Source organism: Emys orbicularis, chromosome 1 (assembly GCF_028017835.1).
Source record: "Emys orbicularis isolate rEmyOrb1 chromosome 1, rEmyOrb1.hap1, whole genome shotgun sequence".
Taxonomy (NCBI): Eukaryota; Metazoa; Chordata; order Testudines; family Emydidae; genus Emys; species Emys orbicularis.
This window is the reverse complement of record NC_088683.1, coordinates 245,892,916-245,920,079: the sequence shown is the minus strand read 5'-3', so window position 1 is coordinate 245,920,079 and position 27,164 is coordinate 245,892,916. Positions and strand designations below refer to the sequence as shown.

General features: G+C 41.7%; 1 protein-coding gene across 1 annotated transcript in view; it reads left to right on the top strand.

The window, feature by feature from the left end:
* GABRG3 (gamma-aminobutyric acid type A receptor subunit gamma3) overlaps window positions 1-27,164 on the top strand; it is a 543,124-nt gene that overhangs the window by 284,437 nt on the left and 231,523 nt on the right. Inside the window, exons 4-5 of the mRNA XM_065403796.1 lie at window positions 14,114-14,334; window positions 17,982-18,064. Coding sequence (XP_065259868.1) covers window positions 14,114-14,334; window positions 17,982-18,064 — 304 coding nt within the window. The remainder of the gene's footprint in view (window positions 1-14,113; window positions 14,335-17,981; window positions 18,065-27,164) is intronic.

Below are 27,164 nucleotides of genomic sequence, written 5' to 3'. Positions count from 1 at the left end.
GGCTTTCAAAGTGTCAAATACACATTTCTGGTCATAGGTTTCAGAGGTTTCTTCTAAATGCACTAATGCCATACTGTTCCACCATTGATTACAATCCTCTCTTCGCTGACTTGACTGACCTTTCAGTGCATCCCTTCTGCACTGAGCCTCTTTTTTTTTTCTTTCCCATAATTTGATGGCATCATATGTAATTTAACGTTGATTAGTCCCAGTTGCTTTCCAGCAATCTCTGACAGAATCCCAAACTAAAGTCCACTCCTCCTTCATGGTAGACAATACAGAATATTTGTTGGAAATCGCTACTGCATAACTATTAGTGATTGTTTCATCATGAAGCTTATCAACATTGAAGTGTTTCAGAAAGAGGCACAAAAGAAGGCGTGCCTGCCATGCCTGACAACTAGGGGGGACATTGGCCACTGAGTCACACTTGTGCAGAATCTGAGATGTTTCTTTATGTACTGAATGAAGATTGTGTGATATTGTCAGGGCCGGCTCCAGGCACCAGCGGGGGAAGCACGTGCCTTGGGCGGCACATGCTAAGGGGTGGCATTCCGTCCATTCTTGGGGCGGCACAGTCTGGGCTTTTTTTTTTTTTTTTTGAGCGGTATATTTATTTATTTATTTATTTATTTTTGCTGGGGGTGGCAAAAATGGTAGAGCCGGCCCTGGATATGGTCAACAAAGGGAGCAATAGAAGCTGAAACTTTGAGTGTATTTAAAAAGTTAAATAGCTATCTTAAGGAATGCAAATTACTGCTTGTGAACAACAGCTAGGGAAGTGACAAATAATGTTCTCTATCCAAGCAGAAAGGAACAGTGGATTGTATCTGGAGACAGACCATCAGGCTGGGAAAAGGTCTGCAATGACTAGCTACGTGAGGATAGTGAAAAATACTATACCTGAGGCTTTTAGATATTCAGCCTAGAAAGAAAGGGAAAAGAAATTGATTCACATTAGTTGAAGAGGTTTGGGATCCATTGAAAAGCATTTCTGCCAAAGTTTGCACTTAACATGAAAACAGGTCAGAAGATGTGAAGTCAATATAGCTATAGAAAGAAAGTATCTACTTGCAAAAATGAGGAAAACAGTCTACACTCTGCAGACATGTTAAATAAAAAGGCTGTACTACTTTGGTTCCGCTATTATGAATAATGATACTACTCAGCCAGCTCATCCTTCAGCAAGTGTGAGGACTTCCAAAGGTACCTGTAGAGGAAAGGCAATGTTAAAGTATCCCTGAGCTACTGTTGACATGTTGGACAGCTCGAACAGTTTAATCTCTCTGATTCTGCAGGAAATGCTAGCTTTTAAAAAACACAAAACTAAAACTACTTCTACTTTTTTCAGACAGCACCTCCTGTTTTATGATTCCCCCCACCCCAAAATTTTCCTGCAATTGTAGGACTTTAATCCACGTCAAACACACATTTATCAAGTATCAACACATTCTCTGTTTTATGCAGGTGAGAAAGTTAACCTGGAATCTCACTTCAGTCAGCTGAGAGTGGCCAGATTTATTTCTCTAGAAAGATTTACCAGTCTACTTTACTCCTAATTCTTTCCTGGGAACTTGCATCTCTTTTTTGACAAAAGCAAAGGGGGGACTAGATTCACAAAACACCAGGGATGGCCTGGGCCAATGACTATGCATTGTTGTTATGAATCACTGGGCCAAGGAATGCGAATGAGAATGATTTTGTGGCCTGGGGGTGTGAGCGTTCAGCTAGAATATTAGAGACCAAGTACAAATCCCTGCTCCAATGACTAATCCATGTATAAAGAGTGGGTAGCTTCAAGAGGACAGACCGAGATAGGCACATAACAGAATAGCTCATAGCTCAGTAGTTAGGGCAGTTTCCTGCAATGTAAGAAACCCAAGTTCAGATCCCTTCTTCATATTAGGGGCAGGGAATTGAACTGGGGTCTTCCACATCCCTAATCACTGGGCTGAAGGTAATAAGGGAGTCCTCCTATTCACCCCAAGGTGTTCTGTGAATCTAGTCTAATCTTTGGAGTACTCAGCATTGCGATCTTAATAATGCTCTTTTCATGTAGATTTATCGTGTATAATTTCCTATGTATTTACAAGAGCACTGATAAAACAGAAATTCAATCATGTGGCCAAATGTAGACAGAATTTCACAGGGTCAGCAAAAGGCACATCCCTGACAAAAAAGCCATCTATATGCCAAACTGCAAATCCCTGCTCAAAAGCATAGAATCATAACATAGTAGGACTGGAAGGGACCTCAGGAGGTCATCTAGTCTAGTCCTCTGAACTCAAGGCAGGACTAAGTATTCTCTAGACCATCCCTGACAGATGTTTGTCTAACCTGCTCTTAAAAATCTTCAATGATGGAGATTTCACAACCTCCCTAGGCAATTTATTCCACTTGTTAACCACCCTGAAAGTTAGGAAGTTTTTCCTAATGTCCAACCTAAACTGCCCTTGCTGCAATTTAAGCCCTTTGCTTCTTGCCCTATCCTCAGAGATAAAGGAGAACAATTTTTCTCCCTCCTCTTGTAACAACCTTTTATATACTTGAAAACTGTTATCATGTCCTCTCAGTCTTCTCTTCTTAAGACTAAACAAACCCATTTTTTCCCAATCTTACCTCATAAGTCATGTTTTCTATACCTTTTAATCATTTTTTTTTTTTGCTCTTCTCTGGATTTTCTCCAATTTGTCCACATCTTTCCTGAAATGTGTTGCCCAGAACTGGACACAATACTCCAGTTGAGGCCTAACCAGTGCAGAGTAGAGTGGAAGAATTACTTCTTGTGTCTTGCTTACAACACTCCTGCTAATACATCCCAGAATTATGTTTGCTTTTTTTGCAACAGCATTACACTATTGACACATGTTTAGCTAGTGCTCCACTATGGCCCTCAGATCCCTTTCCACAGTACTCCTTCCTAGGCAGTCATTTCCCATTTTGTATGTGTGCAACTGATTTGTTCCTTCCTAAGTGGAGTACTTTGCATTTGTCCTTATTGAATTTCATCCTATTTACTTCAGACCATTTCTCCAGTTTGTCCAGATCATTTTAAATTTCAGTCCTGTCCTCCAAAGCATTTTCAACCCCTTCTGGCTTGGTATCATCCGCAAACTTTATAAGTGTACTCTCTATGCCATTATCTAAAGCATTGATGAAGATATTGAACAGAACTGATCCCTGCGGGACCCACTTGATATGCCCTTCCAGCATGACTGTGAACCACTGATAACTACTCTCTGGGAATGATTTTCCAACCAGTTATGCACTCACCTTATAGTTAAGGCTGCGAGTCTGTTATGGAGGTCATGGAAGTCACCTATAATGAAAGTTGAGGATTCTGAGGCAGAGCTGTTTTAATCTTGTCTATATTTTTAATAGATTGATCTGAATTTGGATCGTGTTTATCCAGCATTTGTAGGCTTTGTTAATTTCACAATTCTAGGAATAAAGTTTAGTCACATATTACCCTCTGTTTTTATGAGATTCTGATTGTTCTCTTTCCTTCTCAGCTGGTGCACAGATTACAAACACCTGTACATATTTGTTAAAAGGCTACTGTCAGGAAGGGGAGCTTGTTTGTGATGAGTTGCTTTAATATTCACATCCCTAGTTGGAGTGGGTTGCTGTTCCAGGATATTAACATATTTCCAGCAGATATGTCATTTGTGACAGCAGGTGTTACATTTTGATCATTGGCTTCCATTTGTGTGTTATTCATCTGGATCATTTCATCCTGTTTGCCATTTATCTAAGTGATCTTTTGATCTACTCAGTAATTTTTAAACACATACATATAATTAATTTCCTCAGCTTGTTATCCTGTTTTCAGTTTCATAACTTGTGACTATCAGGATTATTTCCAGATTTAACTGTATTAAATTTCAGGTCTTATTAATTTGTTCGGAATGTCTTTTTGTTCCTGTCTTTGTTATTCTAAGTTATTGATTTAAGATTTTTTTTAATGCTAGGCTAGGAAAAAATTACTATGGTGATTAGGTGATCTATCGACAGTTGTGCGACTTGCCCTCTTTTTACTAAACTTTCTGACTTATTTGAAATTCTTTTTGTGGACTTGTTGAAACAAAAGTTCTCAAAATGTGGAAAAACCTGCCCTTGCCTACTTCAGCTGCCATGCTACTGCAGGTTTATGTTTCATGATCGTTTATTAAAATACAACCACTCAGCAAACCATCTTCAATTTTAGCTGCATTCAGCTGTATTCCACTCACTCCTATCCAAATTCTGTCTCCTAGAAGCCTTTTGAAGGACATGAAATCTCTTTCAGTGAGTAAGAATATTAATGTTGGCTTACTATCAAAGACTACAAAATCAAAATAAAAAACAGCTTTAAAAGTCCCCATTTTTGTCAGTCTTCACCCAAACAATTCATCAGTCCAATGCCACTCTGAAGCTGCATGTTGTTAGAGGAACAAGGGAAAATGAATCTCAAACAAAAAATTAAGTGTATGTCATACACTTGCTTTGGTGTCTTTTCATTGGCTTTTCCTCAGTCTGGTAATGTAACTTTCCATTATGAAAGTCACCTCTGAAGACTGTTCTCCTTTCTGTGAAGACACAGAGAGGAACTTTATTAAAGCAACTATTCAACCAGCTGACCTTCTTCACTCTAATTGCAACTGGCTTATATGTATTTATCAGGAGGGAAGAGCTTCTCTTACCAAGACAGATAATTAAAACCTCAGTTGTTCAGTGGCCTATGTCAGATACTACTGCAAACCTAACTTAATTTTTCAGGGAAAGATCACCAAGTCCAAAAAGTCTAAGAGCAACTCACAAGTCCAGTTTCAACCATCATTTTCTTGGATTTCTAGCTGTTTTGGGGGGGGGGGTGTTACAGATATTGCAACTGTATACAGTATCTTTATGGACCACATTGTATTTTAATGTTTAAAACATGAAAACCTCAAAAAGCGAATATATTGATATGGGCCAGACACAACGAGCTGTAATGTATTCATAGCCCTTTGAATCAATACGTGTGATGTGCATTTGTCTGTTCCTAGGGCTGGGTGGTAGGTGAGGGGCATAATCTGGAATCACTCGGACTGATTAAGGTAAAATCCCAAGGCTAGCTGCATAGTAGATCCCCACCCTCGGAAGCTTAACCTCCTGGTGAACAGGAGGGATATAAAGCAAGACGTTAGGTATAAAAGATTGAGTTTAAACAGACTAAGGGTGTTTCTTTCGATTCAGCAAACGGATGGGACATTTGGTCCTATGTCAGCCCCCACCCTTGTGGAAAGGCTTTTGGGCTACAAGACTCCCCATATGGAAGACGGGTGATTCCTGGTATGTTTAGTGAGCATTTAAATCCTTTTATGGCTTTGTATATGTTTTCTCTGGGATGCTTTTGCCTTAATGTCCTTTGCTTTGGAAGAAAGCAGTCACTGGTAAAAACACTTGTCTTTGTCCTTGTAGAGAAAGCATTATATGAGTGCTGGCCATTAGGGAGACTGGCTTGCTAGGGAAAGCACAGTGAGGTGCACAGGGACTGCAAGGCTAAGCACCCGATCTGGAGGGAGAGAAATGTGGGTCTCCACCTGAGAGGGGTGATGCCTACAAAGCCTGAAACCTTAAGTGGGTTCCCTTGAGGCACCACAATGGGGAGACACAGGTGAAGTCACTCTGAAACTGTGACAGTGGTGATGGGGAGGAAAGGTAGTGTCATTCACAATAAGCTAATTGATAATGAAACTGTGATGGTATTTTTTCTGCTCTTGTTGTTAACTGAATTGTATGTTATGAACTGGTTCATGCCCCACTTTTGAAACAAACATTCACCATGGTGTGTTATGAAATATATTTTAGAGACATTGGTGAGATAAAACATGATTATAAAACAAAGGTCTCCTGTTATTGTATTGAAATATGGACTAGAGCAACAAAAATAGGGCCAAACTCTATTTCTATCCAACTGGTGTAAATCCAGGGTTGTGCCAGTGAGGAAAATGGAGTGATCGTGCAAAATTTGGCCCTTAGATTTCAGTTTCTTCTCTTATGCTTACAGAGGTCAGTAATTAATCAGATTAACCATGATCTCTATAGTTTAAGCATCTTAAGTCAGTTGAAGATGGCTCCATCAAGGCTAGCCATGTTGAAAACAGCCCTTTTTAAAAGAGACTGGGGTTAGGACCCTGTGGACTTTATATACTTTGCAGTGGAGAAAGCCTATGGCTGGAGAGCATTTAGCATTCAACCCTGGGTGGAAAAGCCAGCATAGGCCTATGCATCACTGATATCATGATATGGGGTTTAAGTTGTGCATATGCATTATTTTGACCCTTTGCTTACAGGTGAATTTCACCTGTAGTATATTCCCATAAAATATGTCATAATTAAAAAATAGTACCTCTGTATCCTGCCCCGTGTCACATATAACGAGTGCTTTTGGCTTCCCTCCCTGAGCTGTTTTCAGCAGTACTGAGATACATGTTGCTAAGAACAGCCAAAGAACCTGGGTAGTAGGTTCTAGTTAGACAACTCTGGTGGATTCCAGCATAATAATGGCAATTAACAGCTGTGAGGACCAAAGCTGCAATGCAGAGAGGAAGAGCAGCTGTTGTGTGAAGAGGAACCTGTTGCACACTGTTACTATAGCAACTGGGAGGGGAACTATTGCTTCATTATAGAGGAATAGAGGTGGGAGTGTTTCCATAGCAACAAACAGAGCTTTCCAGATCTGGGTAAATTGAAAAAAAAACTGCAACAATTACTTCTAATATCAGGCAGGTAATTAATAGGGTAGATAGGCATATCAGGAGTACCTGTGTAATCACCTACATATATTACCTATTACATTTCTAGTAATATAGGAAAATTGCATGAAAGTTGCAGGGTTCCCCTCCCTCCACACAGAAGCTGCATTTGTTTTAATCCCTTCCTATGATTTTGTATTTATATCAATGTAATCAGTTCACAGGAGGAATTGCAGAATTTCTTTTTGTTCTTTGGCATATACTCTCCAAAATTTAGCTCATAGCATTGTAGCTGTGGAATCATGTAATACTAGAGTAGATACTTCTGAAGCTGAAATGGAGAGTGAATAATTTTATCTATATATCGCTATCTATGAATTACAGTTGAGATCAAACATTCCACATTCATGATTGTAAAATTCATGTTTTATTATCTGTGTGTTGTACAGGAATTACATTTCTTTTGATTTTAAATAACATGATAATTTTGGACTGTAACTTAAAAATTGTGTTTTGGGTATTTAATTGCTATATATGTGTGTGTGTGTGTGTGTGTGTATATATATATATATATATAAAAAATGACTTTCTGAAATTTGTCTAAAGGAAACAAAGGTTTTTAGAAAGAGGCTTTGGTTGAACCCCTGACACTTTGAGCTGTATCTTCAAAATATGGCCTTTATCTGTGGGTGTGCATGGGAAGTTAGTTTTACACCATCCGTTTGTTCAATCAGATGACAGAAATTCTGTACACAAATCCTCCTTGAATGTGTACATTGTGCATAAAAGTGGTTTGCATGTACAGATTCTAACAGGTGAATGCACAAGATTGCAATTTTGCCTAAGCAAATTTTGTGCATATGCACAGTTGAAGGGCAGACTAAAAACTTTTTGGAAAACTGACCTTTTGTCTGTCGCACGCAAAACAGCAGGGATCCTTAAAAATTTGTCTTAGCTAATATTACCTCAGTCTTTCCTTAGTATACCCTACAATAAATATAGAGAATACTACAAATGCCGAGTTAAGTGTTTATCTAAGGCAAAAATTACATATCTGAAAAGGAAGCAATTGTAAATATACTTGAATGAAATGGCTTATTTGGAATGTATCAAAATTTGAGATTTTCTCTGTTAGAAATACAGCATTGTAGTAATTGATATGGTTAATGGCGTATTTTCAGTTATGATATTGGGATATTTTGGTTAGTTGGACATTTTTAGTGTTTTGCCTAAAACTGTTACACTTTTTTTCTACGTGTTTGGCAAGATAGATTTCATATTGTCTTTCTAGATGCTCTCATGCAGTTTATGGTTGAAACCAAGCATTGCAAATGGAAGCTTGGTGGTTTTGAATTTGCCCAAGTGAGGAGCAAGGGCATTCAATAACGTGCAATATTTTTAAGAGTTTCTCTCAATGTCTCCTTGGAGAATGAGAAAACAAACAGATGTTTGGTCTGGTTTTTAAACAAGTTAAACATGTGCAATTCCCTCAAACACAAGTCTAGAAAGTGCATTTACAGTTGACCAATTTTAGCAATTTGCCCAGAAAGTTGTCTGAATCATGTATATTGTCTTACAGTCACAAGCCTAACTTGGTTAAAAACAATATCAAGGCCCATGGTGGGAGGTGTATTTTAAATCACAATAAAAACTTTGATAAGTGTAGACTTCACAAGTAACTCTGTATTATTTTCACCTCTGAATTTGCTTTTTCAACCCCCCCCCCTCCCATGGTTATTTATGGGTCTGATTTAGATTGCATGCTCTTTGAGCAGAGACTGTATCTTTGCTTCTTGTGGGGGATGTCTAGCATATTTGTTGGACATTCAGTAATTTTGTTTACTTGAAAGTGGCCACTGAAGGACTGCAGAGGCAGGATTGTCCAGTAGCTAAAGGTACTACACTAGGAACTAGGAGACCTGGATTAAATTCCTTGCTCCACTATAGATTTCCTGTGTGACCGTGGGAAAATCACTTAACCTCTCTGCGTCTCAGTTCCAGTTTGTAAAATAGCGATGTAAGCATATGATTCACAAGCAAGTACGCCCCCATGTGGCTGGGCATAGCACAGCAGGCTTTCCTCCTTTAGAGCTTCCTGCTGACTGCTGTTCTAGCCCTGTGGTAGTCGGCTACTTCTTGCAACTTGGCCTTCTGGCCGGGTCACATAGACTCCCACCACTTCTGGGGTACCAATAGTCCAACAAATAAGAGTCCATCAACTTCATATAGGACCCTCGGCACTTACCGTTGTATCAGGGGATTCAGTAGTCCTTACCATTTGTTGGGGAGGGGGGTTCCACTCCACCTTTCTTGGTGGGATGGTGGGGCATCCTAGGCTCTCTCTCTAGTGGGTTCCAGTTCTTGAACAGATAATCAAGGCCTGACTACCCAGACCTCTGACTACCTCCCTGGACCACGTCCTATCTTGCCTTTCTTGGGATTTTGCCTCAGCCTCTTCCTGCACTCCTAGGGTATCAGCCCCATTCTTTCTCAGCCTCTTCCACTCACTCATTGCATAGCTGCAGTTCCTGCTAACCAGTTGGTTCCGCCTGGGGAGAGTTTTCTTCACTCCCCTTGCAGGGCAGACCCTGACTCAGCAGGAGATTCCGTGCTCCCTGCAGGCCCCTCCTCGCAGAGTCCTGGTCAAACTCACTTCCTGCTGCTCCTTCCCAACTGCCTTGGGATCCCTGTTCTAGACCTACCTTCCTTCAGGGAGCCTCTACTTGCCAGTAGCCCACTCAGCTCCCTGACTCCCACCAGGCTCCTCTCACTGAGTGAATGCCAGAGATCTGCTCTCCTTCCTAATTAGGCCTGGATGCCGGGTTCAGCCCTTTTAGCTCCTCCCACCAGGTTTGACGCCTAGTGCATGTGTAGTGGTGCAATGCTGATTGTGCCCACTAGCTCTCATTAACCCCTTTAGGCCCATTCACATAGCACTTCCCAACCTCACAGGGATGTTGTTACTAGAAATACACTAAAGCTTGTGAGGTGCTCAGATACTACAGTGATGGGGGCCATATAAGTACCTCAGACAGACAGCTACTGCACTGGATACTCAAAAAGGGACCCTCAGGAATGACTAGCTGTAACGGCTGTCTTGTTGGACATTTTTAGTGTTTTGCTTAAAACTGTTACACTTTTTTTTCTCTGTGTTTGGCAAGATAGATCACATATTGTCTTTCTAGATGCTTCCATGCAATTTATGAGTGAAACCAAGTATTTCAAATGGACGATTGGTGGTCTTGGATTTGCCCAAGTCAGGAGCAAGGGCATTCAATAACATGCAGTATTTTTCAGAGTTCCTCTCCATGTCTCCTTTGAGTATGAGAAGAAAAACAGATGTTTGGTCTGATTTGTAAATAAGTTAAATATGTGCAATTCCTTTTTCCAATCCACCTACCCACAAAATACTTCACAATAATTCCCTGTCTCACATATTAGAGCATCTAATACCCTATGGTGTCAATCCCTCACTCTCCCTCCCCACACCAGACATATATCTACTCTTTCTACAACCACCATATCTCCCCTCCCTTTATCGTCATGGTCCTATTGCAGCTAGGTGGAAAGGCACATTAATCAACCTACTACAGTGATATCTATGATGATTCTCAAAGATATTTAGGCTCCTAACTTCCCTTGATTTCAATGTAAGTTAGAAGCATAAATACCATTGAGGATCTGGGCCTGCGTCTCTATCCTATCAGTGCCAGAGAGAAGAATTCAAGACCCTCCTCCCATTCTCTAGCCCCACAGGCCTCTAACACCCAGGGGTACAAACTACTTCCGTAATTCATAAATAAGTAATCAGGAGCAGGCCTACTGTATATAATGTCTAAGTTTATGTATATCTGTGAACAGGCAAGAAGATTATTATTTTTTTGCATCAGTAACATCTCAGAAATGTGTTTAGAAAATTGATGTGTCTCTAGCCATAATTGGTGAGATTGGTTTCTCTGCTTTCTAATTCTTCATTCATCAAGTATTCCTTGGTGTTAGCAAAGAAACCTGTTCCCATTAAGATTTTCTAGGCAGAAGATTTTACATAGAACTTAAGATAAAGATTATTTCTTGCCTAAATACCATAAATGCTAGTATTACCTCTATAAAACAATTGGCCTACGTATTCCTCTAAAAGGTAAAACCTTGTCTTTTCATACATTATGGCCCAAATACTTACTCCTACGTGAAGCTAGCATGGAGACCCTTCCTGTGGCATGGAATGGATAGGCAAGTATCACCTGTGAGTGCACACTCAGCAGATTCCTCGCACAGTCCCTATGTGGGATTTAAATGGTTCAGAGGCCGTTGCACCCTTCCTCCACACTGCAATGCATGTTGTCTATTGACTGCTGGGAGAGACACACTCAGCATCTATGAAAATCAAGCCACTTATGTTTATGTGCCTATATATTAAAATTTAGGGCCCAGATTGTCAAAGGCACTTAGGTGCCTGACTCCCATTGAAATCAACGAGAATTAGGCAAGTAAATACCTTTTGAGGATCTGGGCAAAGGAGCCTAATTTTATACATCCGGCTTTCAAAGTTGACCTCTCTTTCTCTAGCTCAAAAATGGAATACCTAAATAGCAACCCCATTCACCATTTGGATGAAGGCTGAGGTAATTACAATGATTAATGTGAAGGCTGAACTGATCTAGCATCCTTTTTTAAAGGGATTAATGGATGAAGAAAAAGGGGAAATTACAGTTCAGATATCAGATGTAAATATCTGTTTATCCCTTATTATTGAATATAGTACATTGCATCTGTAATGTGTTACTTTTAAACAGAGCTAAATTGTTAGGACATATGTGTGTGTGTGTGGGGGGGGGGAAATGCTGTTTACTGAGTTGTTGTGTGATACTGCTTAAATAAATCATTTCACGCTGAGCATAGGACAGAGAGACACATTTAAAACAATAGGCCATGTTTTATTACTAGAGGATCCAATGCAGTTATATATGCAAACAGGTTTAAATTCAGCCCTGGTTTAAACAACCCATTCAAGTAAATGGAGTTGCATCTGCCCATCCCGGTCTTATGCTTTACCAGTTGTATTTTGAATAACCTCTAGGGAGTTCTAAATGTAGTACTTAACAGGAAACGCCAACTGGACTACCTTACCTCCTGGAATACTTAAAAAGAAGGAATGTGTGTGTTGTGAAGAGTATGGGGAAGAAAAGTATGGTGGACATTAATTAAACTGTCTTTCCTTTTGCATAAGCAAAATCCTAAGTGTGTACAATATCCCAAAAGAGAATTACAGCTGCTCCTAAATTTAGAAATAATTTGGCAATCAAAATAAGCATTCTTTTCCTATCAAATAATTTCAAATATGAACATCTTGCATCAATCCATTGTTGTTTATAAATACACCATGCTCATTAGCCAGCTGTATATATACTGCTGGCTAATAGCCTTTGGCTCCATAAATACTGGTCTCCGCTTGCAAGCTAAAGGAACAGTTCCACTAGCTCAGCAGTTAGAGAAAACTGCTATACATGTGGCCATGTCTAGCATATTCCCTTCTGTATCAGGTAAATACATACAAGCCTCTCTTCTCCAGGGTGTTGCAATGAGGAGCTGGCAGAGATGGGGCAAATAGTAGAACATAATGTGAATAATCCACTCTCTGCAATAATGGCAAAGTGAGGAAACAATAATTTTTGAACATTTATAAATATATATAGGTGAGTAGTTTTATGACCATTTCCCTCATCCCTGTAATTTCTGAGCACTTCCCATGTATTTAAAAATAGAAATAACAATCAGTATGAGCTAGATACTTTGATATACTTCCTTGTCTCAATGTACAGAGATGCGCAATTCCCTGCACACCAAGATGAAAATAAGTCCCCTTCAGTGTCAAATCTCTTGTCCTACCCCTGAAAATAAAGCTAATTAAAAAGAAAAATCACAGCTAGAAAGGCTAAAGGGAAAGGTTCTAGGGACTGTTAGTAGCTATGCTGCAAGTCATAAGGTGATATATTACCTGCTATTCCTATACATGCTAAGAATTCTTACATATCCATCGATCATTCATCATGGAAAGGTGAGAGTCCCAGAGCGTGTTTCTCGGTTAATAGTGTCAATGAATAACAATAAATAGTGTTATAACATCAATTCTGGAAGGATGGCCTGCAAAAGATGGTAATTATAGGAATAATGCAGGGTAACCAGATGGCTCCTAGAATACAGTTAGAATACTAGGATAAATTCATGGCACAAACCTGCTAATAATACATGATAAGTTGTTACAGTGGTGCATAATAGAATTGATTTGTACTTTTTTCCTTTAAAAAAAAATCACCAAGGAACCTTCATGCAAAAAACCTACATTAAATGAAAATTAGGCTGGACAAAGGCTCAAGCAAGGAACTGCCATATTGACCAGGAACCCTTAATTCTGCCCCTTTATGCTTATGCATTATGATAAAGTCTTTATATAATCACATTTTTTCCCACAAGATCCTCCCATCATTCAATGCATAGGTTGGATGCACCAGGATGCAGAATGAAGGTTGTACTGGCAGATGTGGAATTGGTATTTTAAGTACTGGATTTTGAAACTTAAATATCTATCTGTTAACAAAGTTTTTGTATGTAATAATATATACACATGCTCATACTTGTGTGTGTAACTTCTATTTTATCACCCTTATTATGACTACTTATTAACAGAAACATGGCAATAAAATTTAACTATGGAAAAGATAAGATTGTAGCATCTGGATTAGCATATTAATGGCAGTTTAAGAGAGTTCTGGCGCTTGGCATTTGAAATACATGAGGTATCTGTAAAGAAAAATAAATTAGAATCTATGATCATGGCATCTTTCTGCTGTAGGCTATACATGCAACAGAACAATTAATATGTGTGTGTGTGTGTGTGGCTGCCATGTTCCACACAATTTGTCATTCTTCAGCTAACTTATTTAATCACTAGCCATATTTGTCTAATGCTACCTGAATCTCAAACAGCTGTTTCATCATATAGCAGCTCCTTAAAGCCTCTGTTTTCACACTGAGGCAGGGAAGCCACTGCAGATATATTGTCCAGTTGTGACTTCCCTGACTTCACACAGAGAAGGATGGTCAAGACTGTGTGGTGGGGCAGAGAATGCTAAGCCAAAAGGCCAATGCAGGAGATCATGTTCTATTTTTTCCCCCTAAAGTAAACTAATTCTGAGAATGAAAACAAACAAACAAAAAAACTTTAAAAGACCAGCTCTTTAGCTGGTGTAAATCAACATAGATCCATTGATTTTAATAGAGCTATGTCGAGTTACACTGACTGAGGCTACAGCCCTTTAACTATATCCTATCAAAGACCAAATATAAGTGGAATGCGTGGAACCAACTTCAGTTTTTATGTTGTGCTTTTATTACAGGAATACCAAATTGATATATTTTTTGCTCAGACATGGACAGACAGCCGCCTTCGTTTCAACAGCACCATGAAAATACTGACTCTAAACAGCAATATGGTTGGATTGATATGGATACCAGACACTATCTTCCGAAATTCTAAAACAGCAGAAGCTCATTGGATCACTACACCCAATCAGCTTCTGAGAATATGGAATGATGGGAAAATCTTGTATACTTTAAGGTAGGAAGTAGGAGTGTGTGGCTGAAAGTATTTGGTCTCTTTTTCTGCAGAGTATTTTTAGATGTTTTGGTTTGGTTTTTTTAACTTATTCCTAACTTATATTCGAATCTGTTTTAGGGACAGGCAAATTGATGCTGTTTAAAACAAATGACATGAATATTTGTCCAAAATTCAAACTAAGCCCCAAGCTAAACCATTTTTTAGGTTAAAAAAGCTTGCTTATTCTTTTAAAAACTTTTTGTGCCTTTCTTCACTTCCATATTCAGGAACCGAAAGCAGAAGTGTCAAAAATTCTACAAGAAAGGTTCCTCTCTCAGTGTTTGTAATCCAGCCAGAAGCATGTAATCCCAGAAATCTTGCAAGAGAAATAGTTTCTATAAAACCTCCTGACTTGGCTTACAGTAGAGCTGGGGAAAAAATCAAAATATTTTTGATGAAAAATGGCTTTTTGACAAAACAGAAGTTTGCGTGAAATGTCATTTTTTGGTCAATTGTTTTGTGTTTTCATAAAAAAACACACATACATCTTTTGGGTTGCTGTTCCAAGTAAACCAAACATTTTCAGTTTTAATTTTTAGATTCCCTACCTCATAAAAAAAAATCAAAGAAAAACTTCTGCAAATAATAAGAAAAAAACAATTTTGTTGAAATTTTTCAGAGGGAAGGGAAAAAACATTTCCCAGCCAGCTCTACTTTGGAGGGCAGATTAGCTCAGATTAGATTCAGGTATACACCTGGGTGTGTATTTGAACCAAACAGAGCCTCTGGAGACAGATTGATCTACTGTTTAGAGCACTGAATTGGACATTGGAAGACCTGGATTTTATTCCTGTCTGTGTCATTTTCTTATTATGTAATCTTGGGCAAGTCAATTAATTACTCTGTGCCTCATTTTACCAATCTGTGAAAATGCTTTGAGCTCTGCAGAGGAAAAAAGATGCAAAATATATATTTAGAGATTCTTCCTCTGCTAGTATGCTCATGTTTAGGTGCATACTAGCATCAATGCCAGTTTCTATATACAAGTCACACTGGAAGATAGCACATCATATGTTTTGTCAAAAAGGGGAACTACTGGAAGAAATATGTTAGAGTTTATCTAAGCAAGACAATACCATAAAGTATATATTTGCATTAAAAGGGTGCATTCAAATAAAGAAATATTGCTTTTATTCAGCGGAGGAGCTGAACTGTTCAAAAGTGGAATTCCACAATAAACAAGATTCCCTCTACAGCAAACAATCTATCTGTAAAATATATTTTCCATGCTACACAGTTGCTGCACTGATTGTATTCAACCTCCTCAGTGCATCGTCACGCTGATGATACTTGCTGAGCTTCAAAGACAAGTGTCCCTATTTACAGACTGTCAAACAAGAAAGGAATACAACAGCTGGAAACTACCACTGAGGGTATGTCTACACTGGAATAAAAGACCGGTGGTACTGCTGTGGCTGGCCTGGGTCAGCTGACTTGGGATCTGGCTGCGGAGCTAAAATTTGCTATATAGATGTTCGGGCTCGGGCTAGAGCCCAGGCTCTGGAACCCTCCCCCCTCACGGTATCCCAGAGGCCAGGCTCTAGCTCAAGCCCGAATGTTCACACAGCAATTTTACAGCTTGAGCCCCACAAGTTTCAAGTCAGCTGACCCAGGCCAGCTGCAGGTGTTTAATTGCTGTGTAGCTGTATCCTACATGTTCTTTCAGTATCCTCCTTTTTTGAGGCTTTATCCAAAGCCCACTGAAGTACATGGAAAGTCTCTCAGTCACTTCAGTGGGCTTTCAAACAGGACCTTGATGAATGTGAGAAGATGTTCATTTGGTTAGTTTTTGTATGCACCCCCCTTTTATCTAACAATTTTTGGTGCCATATTTTGTGCCAAATTGTGCACTGTTACTTACGCCTGTGAAACCTCACTGAAGTAATGGAGTTTTACAGGTGTCTCTGAGAACACCACCATCTGTCCCATGGACTGCAAAAATATCTTACCATACGCTGTTAATCAGAAAAACATTTGGCCCGTGTCAAAGGGTAGACTGGGCTCTTTAAGAGGGAACTGGTCCAGTCCACCTGAGTCTCATTAACTGCCTTTCAATGGGGCCTGATAGAGGGCAGCTGTTGTCTATAAAGAGGAGAGCAGAGGACAGGAAGAGGAATCTATGGCAGAGAAGAGCTGCAGTAAGCAGAAGGCTCCTGTAGGAGAACCTGATTGAGAGAGGGTTTAGGGCCTAGAAGCCAGAGCCAGAAGGCTGAGCTCCAGCTAGGGGAGATGACAGAATAGCAGGAACTGCAGAGAAGGAGGAACTTCATGGATTGCCAGAGACAGGAAAAGATACTCCTGAGGGCAGAGACGAAGGCAGGCAGGGTAATTCCCTAATTTTATTGTAATTTTGATTCACTGTTTTTGGAAAATAAAGAAATCCCTGCCAGAATGGCCTGTGGAGTTTAACTGGGAGCCCTGAAGAGAGGGAAGACTGATGGGAGGATGCTGCCGAGCCACCCCACGTCACGGGGAGCTCAGTACCCAGCTGACCCTGTTACAGCCCTCCTTTGCTTAACTGAGCATTTTACATGTATGCAAGGAGTTCTGTTTCCAGTTTTACCACTCAACCTTTCCTCTGTGTACGAGGAACTCTATAAACCTTAATGTTCACAAGCTAGGACAGAAAACTCAGCAACAAGTAGGCAGTCTTTATTGTTGCAGATTATTGACTCTACAGAACTGTAGGTAAGAGACAGCTGTAGTACCTCCAATTTCTCCACTGTGGATGTCTCAGAAAGAACAGCCTTGAGTTGACTAAATTTCTAAATTCAAGAATCAGTGTACAAGTTTGTGCCAGGTCCTCCTCTTCTCTGGCCACTTTCAGGTATGCAACCTTGGAATCCTGTCCTGTTGTACAATTAAAACTCCTGGGCAGAGAGAACTAATTTACTTACAACTGAGCTTAAACACGATAGACATTTCTCTGGCTGTCAGCCCAAATTTAAGGCATCTAGACCTTCTCAAATCTAGTTTGTTTACCTTTTAATTAGTTTTCCTAAAATTTGTCATTTGCTGGGCAAACTCAGCAGTGAAATTAATATAGTGTCCATTACTTGAAAATAGCTTTCAAATAAAACTAATATATGATATGATCTAGTCAAATATATAGACTGACTTTGTAGTTTCATGGACTGAACCCCCTGTCTTAATGGTAATTTAAGAACTGGTCTTATTTGTAGTGTGCCCTGTGTTAGTAAACCATTTTAAACATCATTTTAAAATGTGGTAGATATTTTTGCAAACATTTGTGCTGGCCTATGTTAATTGGGCATATCTTTGTTACATGTATTTTAAAAGTTCTTTGATAAGAAGTGTAGATAGTAACTAGTTTAAAAATGGTCGCCTAACATGGGAGAAAGAATATCACGGATTGTGCTATTAAGTTTACAATGAAATACCAAGCAAAACCCATACAACACTGCATAAAGCTCTGTTTCCATGCATGCATGCACAGCCATATCACCCATTTCCGAGCATTTAATTCTGTAGCAATGCTTCAAAATTTCCCAATTGTGTCTTGGACAATTACCAACGATTACCCTACCATGTTCCTTTAACTTTTCGTTGTGCTGATTTATAGTGACAATTACCTGGTTTTTCCACAGACTCACCATCAATGCAGAATGCCAGCTGCAGCTACATAATTTCCCAATGGATGAACATTCTTGCCCGTTGATATTCTCTAGTTGTAAGTACTGCTTCAGTGCATATCTATTATACTTGAACCTTGTGGAGAGGCACCAGTTTGTCTCTAATTTCTGTCAGGTTGTTCAGGTTTTCCTGAACAGGTACTGGAAGCTGAGGTTTGCTTTTGATATTATCATATATATGTGTTTTCGCTTCAGCATTCATGGCAGAAGTTTTTGTCATGAAATGCCCCATGTAGAGTTATACCACTAGAGCTCAAGCACCAGCATCTCTGTTTGCAGTCATAATTACAGTTTAACAAGGAGCAGATATTCACATCAGTCTGCTATGATGAGATGGTTATAAAAATAATGTAACATATATTTGAGAAGAGAACCTACTGTATTATGAGATGTGCAGTTCAGATATAGGCTATATCATAACCACTCCTGTTTATTTTCCAAGCCAAAGATTAAAACTTCCTTTTAGAGAGATCAGTGTGTAAATGGTGCTGCTAAGGGCAGTTGTGAACTAGATGGAGAACTGATCTCCATCATCTCTGATGTCTGAGTTTATGAGAAATAGCATGGTAGTAACTTTGCCTCATAATTCAGAAATAGACTGTATCATTAGACTAAGGCTATTTTTTTCTTGTATTATTCAGCTGCATGGTAGTTCCAACTGTATTGTATTGTGTGTAATTTTGTCTATAAATGCTGTCATCATTGTGGGAGGTTGGCAGGAATCCTGTTGTTAACATGAACACCCCAGAGATGGGAGATGGCACATCTCAATTAACATTATGCTGCTGCAGAAATGTAATTACAAACATGATCCAAATGTAGTAAGTGATGTTTAAAAGGACAAGCATGGCATTTGGTTTACTGTATCTGACTCTCATCACAGGCTTTTTCCTTAATATCTTAAAAGTCAAGTTTTAGTGAGATTTTTTTAGAAAAGAAAGTCAGGAATGTGAAAGCTAACCCATAATATCATCATGCTAGGTATTGTGTGTGTATGCAAATACCACGGGTCCCTACAAACATGGTTTATGACTTTCTAAATTGTTTTTAAAATTTGCTAAAGGCACATTCCTGATTGCCTCTGTACCCAAAAATAAAAGTTGAATGGTTTAACAAAAAAACAAAAAAAAACCCAGTTGTTTATCCCCTGAGGTGGGATTTGCCTTCTAAAGGAAGGGAATGTTCAGCACATTGAACATTCTGACTGTGTGACTCATGAGTGCTTAGTAATGAATCCAATTTCAGTCCTACTCTAACTGGTGTTCCCTTCCAAAAGGACAATTTTCTTCTGGCCAGGCTCACAGTTACTTAATTTTTTTTTTTAAATGCAATCCGTAGTAAGGAGTGTGTTTATTCTCTCCTATTCATTCACCTGCACTCATATGCATGAAAAGTTTTGGGAAAAAGATTCTTTTTAGGATGATCGGGTGAAAAAGGCATTAAAAATGTATTTTTCACAGAGTACTCCCTCTTCCTGAAACAGATCATTCATCGTCAGTGATGTGCTGTCAATATTTTTGAAAAAGGGCTCTAACAAAAAGTGTACACTTTGATAAATCCTGTATCTCAGGGAATGTACTCTGTAGATAGGAGTGAAGGACTGGGAAAGCTATCATTTTCTTTTTCCTTTTAAATAATATTATTTTCCCATCATATCTATAAAATAAGTAGAGAGGTAACACCATTTGGTAAACACATTTATGTGATACACACTACTTTTTTTCCCCTGGGAAGTATATTGGTAGTGTAGAAGAGTATTCATCTTGTCCAGTTTGAAACAGGATTTGGAACCAAGTTTGGTGGGCATGGAGGTATTTTCCTCCCACAAGGCAAATGTTTTTGGGGGAAAAAGACAGTGCAATTGATTCAATTCCATTTGTATTTTTATGAGCTCGATGGATATGTAAATCCTGAGCAAAAATGCTTTAGGACATACAGCTTGTGAGCCAGCTTCAGCCCATTTGATGTATTCAGATTGTGTAGAATCTAACTTGTCATTAAAAATAAAAAGTAATCTTCCAAATGTTACTAGTGCTGAAATGTCTTTGAGTCTGTAGACAGCCTGAAACAATTACTTAGGGTATGTCTACACTACGAGAGTAGTTCGATTTTACTTAAATCGAATATGTGGAATCGATATTGCAAAGTCGAACGTGTGTGTCCACACTAAGGACAGTAATTCGACTTCGTGAGTCCACACTAACGGGGCAAGCGTCGACATTGGAAGCGGTGCACTGTGGGCAGCTATCCCACAGTTCCCGCAGTCCCCGCTGCCCATTGGAATTCTGGGTCGAGCCCCCAATGCCTTCTGGGGAAAAAAATGTGTTGAGGGTGGTTTTGGGTAACTGTCGTCATCCAACCGTCACTCCCGCCCTCCCTCCCTGAAAGCGCAAGCGGGAAATCAGTTTGCGCACTTTTCTGGTCAGTGACAGCGCGGACGCCACAGCACTGCGAGCATGGAGCCCGCTGCGACCATCGCTGCAGTTGTGGCCGTTGTCAACGCCTCGCAGCTTATCATCCACCTTTCCCAGAGGCAGATGCAGAGAAATCAGGCGAGGAGGCTACGGCACCGCGGTGAGGGCCTGAAGTCTGAGAGTAGCACAGACCTGTCAGAAAGCACGGGACCCAGCGCCGAGGACATCACGGTGGCAATGGGTCATGTGGATGTTGTGGAACGGCGATTCTGGGCCCGGGAAACAAGCACGGACTGGTGGGACCGCATAGTGCTGCAGGTCTGGGATGAATCCCAGTGGCTGCGAAACTTTCGCATGCGGAAGGGGACTTTCCTTGAACTTTGTGAGTTGCTGTCCCCTGCCCTGAAGCGCAATGACACCCGGATGCGAGCAGCCCTGACTGTCCAGAAGAGAGTAGCCATAGCCCTCTGGAAGCTTGCAACGCCGGACAGCTACCAGTCTGTCGCGAACCACTTTGGCGTGGGCAAATCTACCGTGGGGGTTATTGTGATGCAACGTTGAGGTACTGCTCTCAAAGGTAGTGACCCTGGGAAACGCGCAGGCCATCATAGATGGCTTCGCCGTGATGGGATTCCCAAACTGCGGTGGGGCTATAGATGGAACTCACATCCCTATCCTGGGACCGGACCACCAGGCCAGCCAGTACATCAACCGAAAGGGCTACTTTTCAATGGTGCTGCAAGCACTGGTGGACCATAGGGGACGTTTTACAAACATCAACATCGGATGGCCGGGCAAGGTTCATGATGCTCGTGTTTTCAGGAACTCAGGTCTGTTTAGACGGCTGCAGGAAGGTATTTACTTCCCGGACCACAAAATAACTCTTGGGGATGTGGAGATGCCTACAGTCATCCTCGGGGACCCAGCCTACCCGCTAATGCCCTGGCTCATGAAGCCCTATACTGGCGCCCTGGACACTGAAAAAGAACTCTTCAACTACCGGCTGAGCAAGTGCAGAATGGTGGTGGAGTGTGCTTTTGGCCGTCTCAAGGGGAGATGGAGAAGCTTACTGACTCGCTGTGATCTCAGCGAAACCAATATCCCCATTGTTATTGCAGCTTGCTGTGTGCTCCACAATCTCTGTGAGAGCAAGGGGGAGAACTTTATGGCGGGGTGGGAGGTTGAGGCAAGTAGCCTGGCTTCTGATTACGCCCAGCCAGACAGCCGGGCGATTAGAAGAGCCCAGCGGGACGCGCTGTGCATCCGGGAGGCTTTGAAAGCTAGGTTCCTGAGTGAGCAGGGTAACCAGTGACTTTTCAGTTTGTGTGCAGAGAAGCTGAACCTGCCCCCGTTTCTTTACCCACTAAATGTTCAGTATCCTCTCCAGTTACATACCCCGTTCTCCCCCTTCCAACACACGTTTAAAAATAAAATCACTTGAATTTTGTTAATGAACACCGTTTTCTTTATTACTGTTTTCGTGGGAAAGTGTTGAACCTGGGACGCAGACTGTGGTGGGGAGCGAGTGTAGTGTAGTGATGCAAATGATGCTTCCAAACTCCAGGAATGACAGGCTCCGCGGTGGTGGACTGGTGGTTTCAACGGAGCCTGCCACCCCTCCTGTTTGGGACTCTGTGTGTGGGGGGGGCTATGTGACTTTGTGGCAGGGGGAGGACGGTTACAGATCCCCTGCTGCGTGGCTCTGTGATCCAGGATAAGGACCGCCGCAAAAGATCTGTAACTGCCCTCCCCCGCCACAAAGTCACAGAGCACCCCCCACCCCCCACAGAACACTAAAACCACCTCCCAGACTGACCAGGGTAACTAGTGACTGCAATGTGTGTGTGCCCTGCTGCTGAACCTGCCCCCGCCGCTGTACCCTGCTAAAGGTGACTGTCCTGTCCAATTACCAACCCCCTTCCCCACCTTCAGACAGACTCTCCTCTAAAGAACATGATGGAAACAGTAATTAACAGAAACGTATTTTTTATTATCAACTACACATGAAACTGGGGAGTGAAACTGGGACGGGGGCTTGGGTGAGGCGGGAAGGAAAGGACTTGTCAAATTTTGGGGAATGAGAGCCTTCTAGTAGTAGAGCAGTCTGCAGGGGTGGAGTGAGAGTTTTCACCGACTCTGCCGCCCCTCCTTCTTTGGACTTTGGGTGAGGGTGGTATGGAACTTGGTGGCGGGGGAGGGCGGTTAGAGATACACTGCAGCGGGGCTCTGTCCTCCTGCCTCCGGTCCTGCAGAACATCCACAAGGCGCCGGAGCGTGTCCGTTTGCTCCCTCAGTAGTCCAAGCAGCGTTTGAGTCGCCTGCTGGTCTTCCTGCCGCCACCTCTCCTCCCGTTCCATGTGTGAACGGTGCATTTGGGACAAGTTCTCCCTCCACTGGGTCTGCTGTGCTGCCTGGGCTCGGGAGCAGCCCATAAGTTCCGAGAACATGTCCTCCCGTGTCCTCTTCTTCCTACGCCTAATCTGTGCTAGCCTCTGGGAGTGTGATGCCAGGCTGGGTTGGGAGACAGTCGCAGCTGTGGGAATGGGAAAAAGGGAGTGAATTCCTCAGAAAGATAAATTTAGTTGTGAACAAAGAACATAGTCTTTCTCTGTAAAGAAGACCATGCACAGCACCTATCACATGCGCACTCAGGACAAGGTCGAATTTTCGGCCTTCGCATTCAGTGCCTGGGGTCTTGCAGTGCAGATCAGAGAAGCGGGGCAGGACACCGGAATTTGTGTAGCAGGCCGACATGGTAAGCCGTAGACGTGTGGCTGCTTAAAACTTTAATAGTTGCACTGGCCTCCTTTCACATTGAAAGCAATGCCAGTCCCTGCTGCCAGAAATCCGGCAAGCATGAGCTCTGCCCCTGTCCCACCCCCTCGCGGCTGTCCCAGGGAAAGATCCCTGTATGCTGCCCCTCTCCCGCCTCCACCGCGTGGCTGTAAACCGCCGGTTACAGTTCTGTAAAGGAACAGGCAAGCAGTCCCAATACTAACATTCCCCTACCTAATTCAAAGCAGGTCACCATGAGCCACATCACCCTGATGAGGATCTCAGACACGGAAAAACAAAGAATGCTTCGGGAAAGCATGCAAAGACCAGGGCCATATGCCGCCATGCTCTGCTGGGCAATGATCCCGGAGTACTTGCTTGTCTCCTGGCGCAGAAATGTCTGCTATTACGGAGGACCCAATAAGGCCGCTCTCCCCAGGAACCTGATGCAAAGGCTTTCCAATTACCTCCAGGAGAGCTTCGTGGAGATGTCCATTGAGGATTTCAGCTCTATCCCCGGACATATAGACCGCATTTTACTGTAGCTGCACTGGCAGGGACTAAACAGTAGAGCGGCTTGGGCAGAACAATCATGCAAAACCGGACATTGTTAGATTTTTTTTCAATAGTTGCACTGCCCAGGTCTGAAACGTTAAGCGCCTAGGGCACACTAATCATGAGAAACCCATTGTTGTTATTGTTAATATTCCTGTTCTGTTAAAAATAAATGTTTAGATGTTTAAAACACTTACTGGATGATCCTTCCCCTGATTCTGTGTCCGGGTTAACGGCTGGGGACGGTTGGTAGGGGATCTCTGTAAGGGTGATGAAGAGATCCTGGCTGTCGGGGAAATCAGCGTTGTAAGCGCTGTCGACTGCCTCGTCCTCCTCATCTCCTTCCTCATCTTCCCCGTCCGCTAACATGTCCGAGGAACCGGCCATTGACAATATCCCATCCTCAGAGTCCACGGTCAGTGGTGGGGTAGTGGTGGCGGCCGCACCTAGGATGGAATGCAGTGCCTCGTAGAAACGGGATGTCTGTGGCTGGGATCCGGAGAGTCCATTTGCCACTTTGGTCTTCTGGTAGCCTTGTCTCAGCTCCTTGATTTTCACGCGGCACTGCGTTGCATCCCGGCTGTATCCTCTCTCTGCCATGGCTTTAGAGATCTTCTCGTAGATCTTTGCATTCCGTCTTTTGGAGCGCAGCTCGGAAAGCACGGACTCATCGCCCCACACAGCGATGAGATCTAAGACTTCCCGATCAGTCCATGCTGGGGCCCTCTTTCTATTCTGAGATTGCACGGCCATCTCTGCTGGAGAGCTCTGCATCGTTGCCAGTGCTGCTGAGCTCGCCACGATGTCCAAACAGGAAATGAGATTCAAACTGCCCAGACAGGAAAAGGAATTCAAATTTTCCCGGGGCTTTTCCTGTGTGGCTGGTCAGAGCATCCGAGCTCGGACTGCTGTCCAGAGCGTCAACAGAGTGGTGCACTGTGGGATAGCTCCCGGAGCTATTAGCGTCGATTTCCATCCACACCTAGCCTAATTCGACATGGCCATGTCGAATTTAGCGCTACTCCCCACGTTGGGGAGGAGTACAGAAGTCGAATTTAAGAGACCTCTATGTTGAACTAAATAGCTTCGTGGTGTGGACGGGTGCAGGGTTAATTCGATGTAACGGCGCTAAATTCGACATAAACGCCTAGTGTAGACCAGGCCTTAGATTTGTTAACTCCCCTGTCTATATTAATCTCACTGGAGTGTCAACTTTAAAGTCCAATGATAATGCTATATTGTCAACATGAACTGCTTTATTGATGATCATTTTAGAGAATGGAATGGGAGAGGAGGTGGGAGTTAAGCCCACAGAGAGGTGGAAATAGGGAGAGAACAGAAAAATAGGATGGGAAAGAAAGAGAAATAATGGACAAGATTGTAGCAGTTCTACAAGGGAGCAGATTTTCCCAGAGAAATTGAATGTGACAAACCTCCCATTGCTATCTTGCTGAAGGTAGTGTGTAGTTTTAAATGTATACCCCCGCCCATGGACCATAATCAAAAATGGAGTTTGGTTCTCGCTGCCAAATGAGTTTGACACCCCAGCTTTATCAATATCCAGAGAAGATGGCCAACTCTTGACAGGCAGAGAAATCATCCTAGTCCTTTCTTCAGTTTGGAGGCATAATAACTGTTGGGGGCAGCTCCAGAAAGCAATTAAGCTGTATTCTGTGCCACTATCTTATTTTGAGTAACAACTCTTCACTTTGCACTGAATAAGATTTGAACATCAGAAGGTTCAGGCCCATAGCTAAATTTCAAACTTGATCTTGGCCTGACTTGTTTTATCATAACTTAAATCTTTTAGACAAAAAAATCTTTCTAACTTTGGGTGCATGCATGCAACACCATCTGAGGAAATGGCAGTTATATGGGCATAGTCAAGAGTTTTGTTTGTCTCAGTTTTACAGTTTTCTTGATGTATGCAAATAACACATGAAAAACTATAACAAAATGATTCTGCAACTTTCTCACCTGCTCTAATAATGCCGTTCACTAGAGGTTATTTTTAAGTTATCAAGTGACATTCCTTTCCTTGAAGGCTATTTTATTGCTACCTTTAGCACTATCTTAGCACTTCTTTTGTAAATTTTCATGTAGAACATCTCCTCGGGGATTTGTTTGTGTTATAGCTTCATTATATTTTCAGTGTTATGTACACACATTGCAATTTGAAGATACATGACGCTCCAGAGGACTTATGAGGTGAATGGCTGAATGATTTATTACTGTCAGCTATGCCAAATTTCCAAGGGGAGGACCTTATTACAAATTTAGATTCCACAATGTGTTGTCTTGTGAATAAAACAAAAACCTAAATGGTTGTAGAATTTACAGCAGAATGCCCATGCGCGCGCACACAATTGAAAGTTAAATTGCAGGCAACCACAAAAAACCTACTCAGACTTCATATACTATAACCTATCCTGCTGCACAGACACTTGAACATTAACTATGTTAATATCTAAAACTTAGCACCTTTTCTAAACATTTCCTTTAATTTTTACCAAATACATTTTAGACTGAGCTAGGTCCTTGCAAGACCGTCTGACTCCTAGCCTTTCTCTTTGCTTTTTGTATGTTGGAGTCAAATGATCTGGTTGCCAGGAAGAGTCAGAAGAATACAGTGGGCTGGATGGGGCCATTTTACTGTGCTAATTTAACTTATTTTGATTACTAGCTCCTAATCATTCCCTCTTGTTGGAAAACCCATGGGAGGAGGAAACATTAGCTAGAAATGCTGCATAGTTCACTTCATGGTATTCCCTTCTCTCTCACCTCTGAAGTGGTTTCTGAACTCATTTGTGGTTAGTGATGCAGCAGAACCTAGAGCACTGCAGGAAAACAGGCTATAGCCCCATGAACTGGAAAGATAGTAGTTCCGGGAGCCAATTCCCTGGGTACAAGCCTATGGCATTTCCAAGGCAACTCCTGGTGCCTGGGAATCATGCTGCCTTCCTTTAATGTATAGGAATTGGGCAGTATTCCTTTAATTAGCTTTGACCCTCACTGTCTTCTATGTTTCAGATGCCATCGAACCTTGCCTGAGAAGCCAATGTATATATGTAGCCAGGCCTTGCACGTTGTATATAATTAGTAAATATGGTTATTAGGATCTCAGTGTGCCTGTGTGGTTCTTTCATAATAAGGTTTTGTTTGTGCGTGTAAAAAGCAAAAGGCACAAAAAAAACCAAACCCCTGCATGCATCTCTACTTCCTGGGATGGGGCTAATGGTATTTAAGGGGAGTTAAAACTGCTTGGAAAAGCATTAACTTCTGTGTGGATTTCCTGTTGGAAATCTACCTGGTTAGAAGAGGAACAACCTTTTACCCATCAACATCTTCCTGCCCTACCTTAATAAGATGCCTGTGATGCCTTCCACAGGCTCTG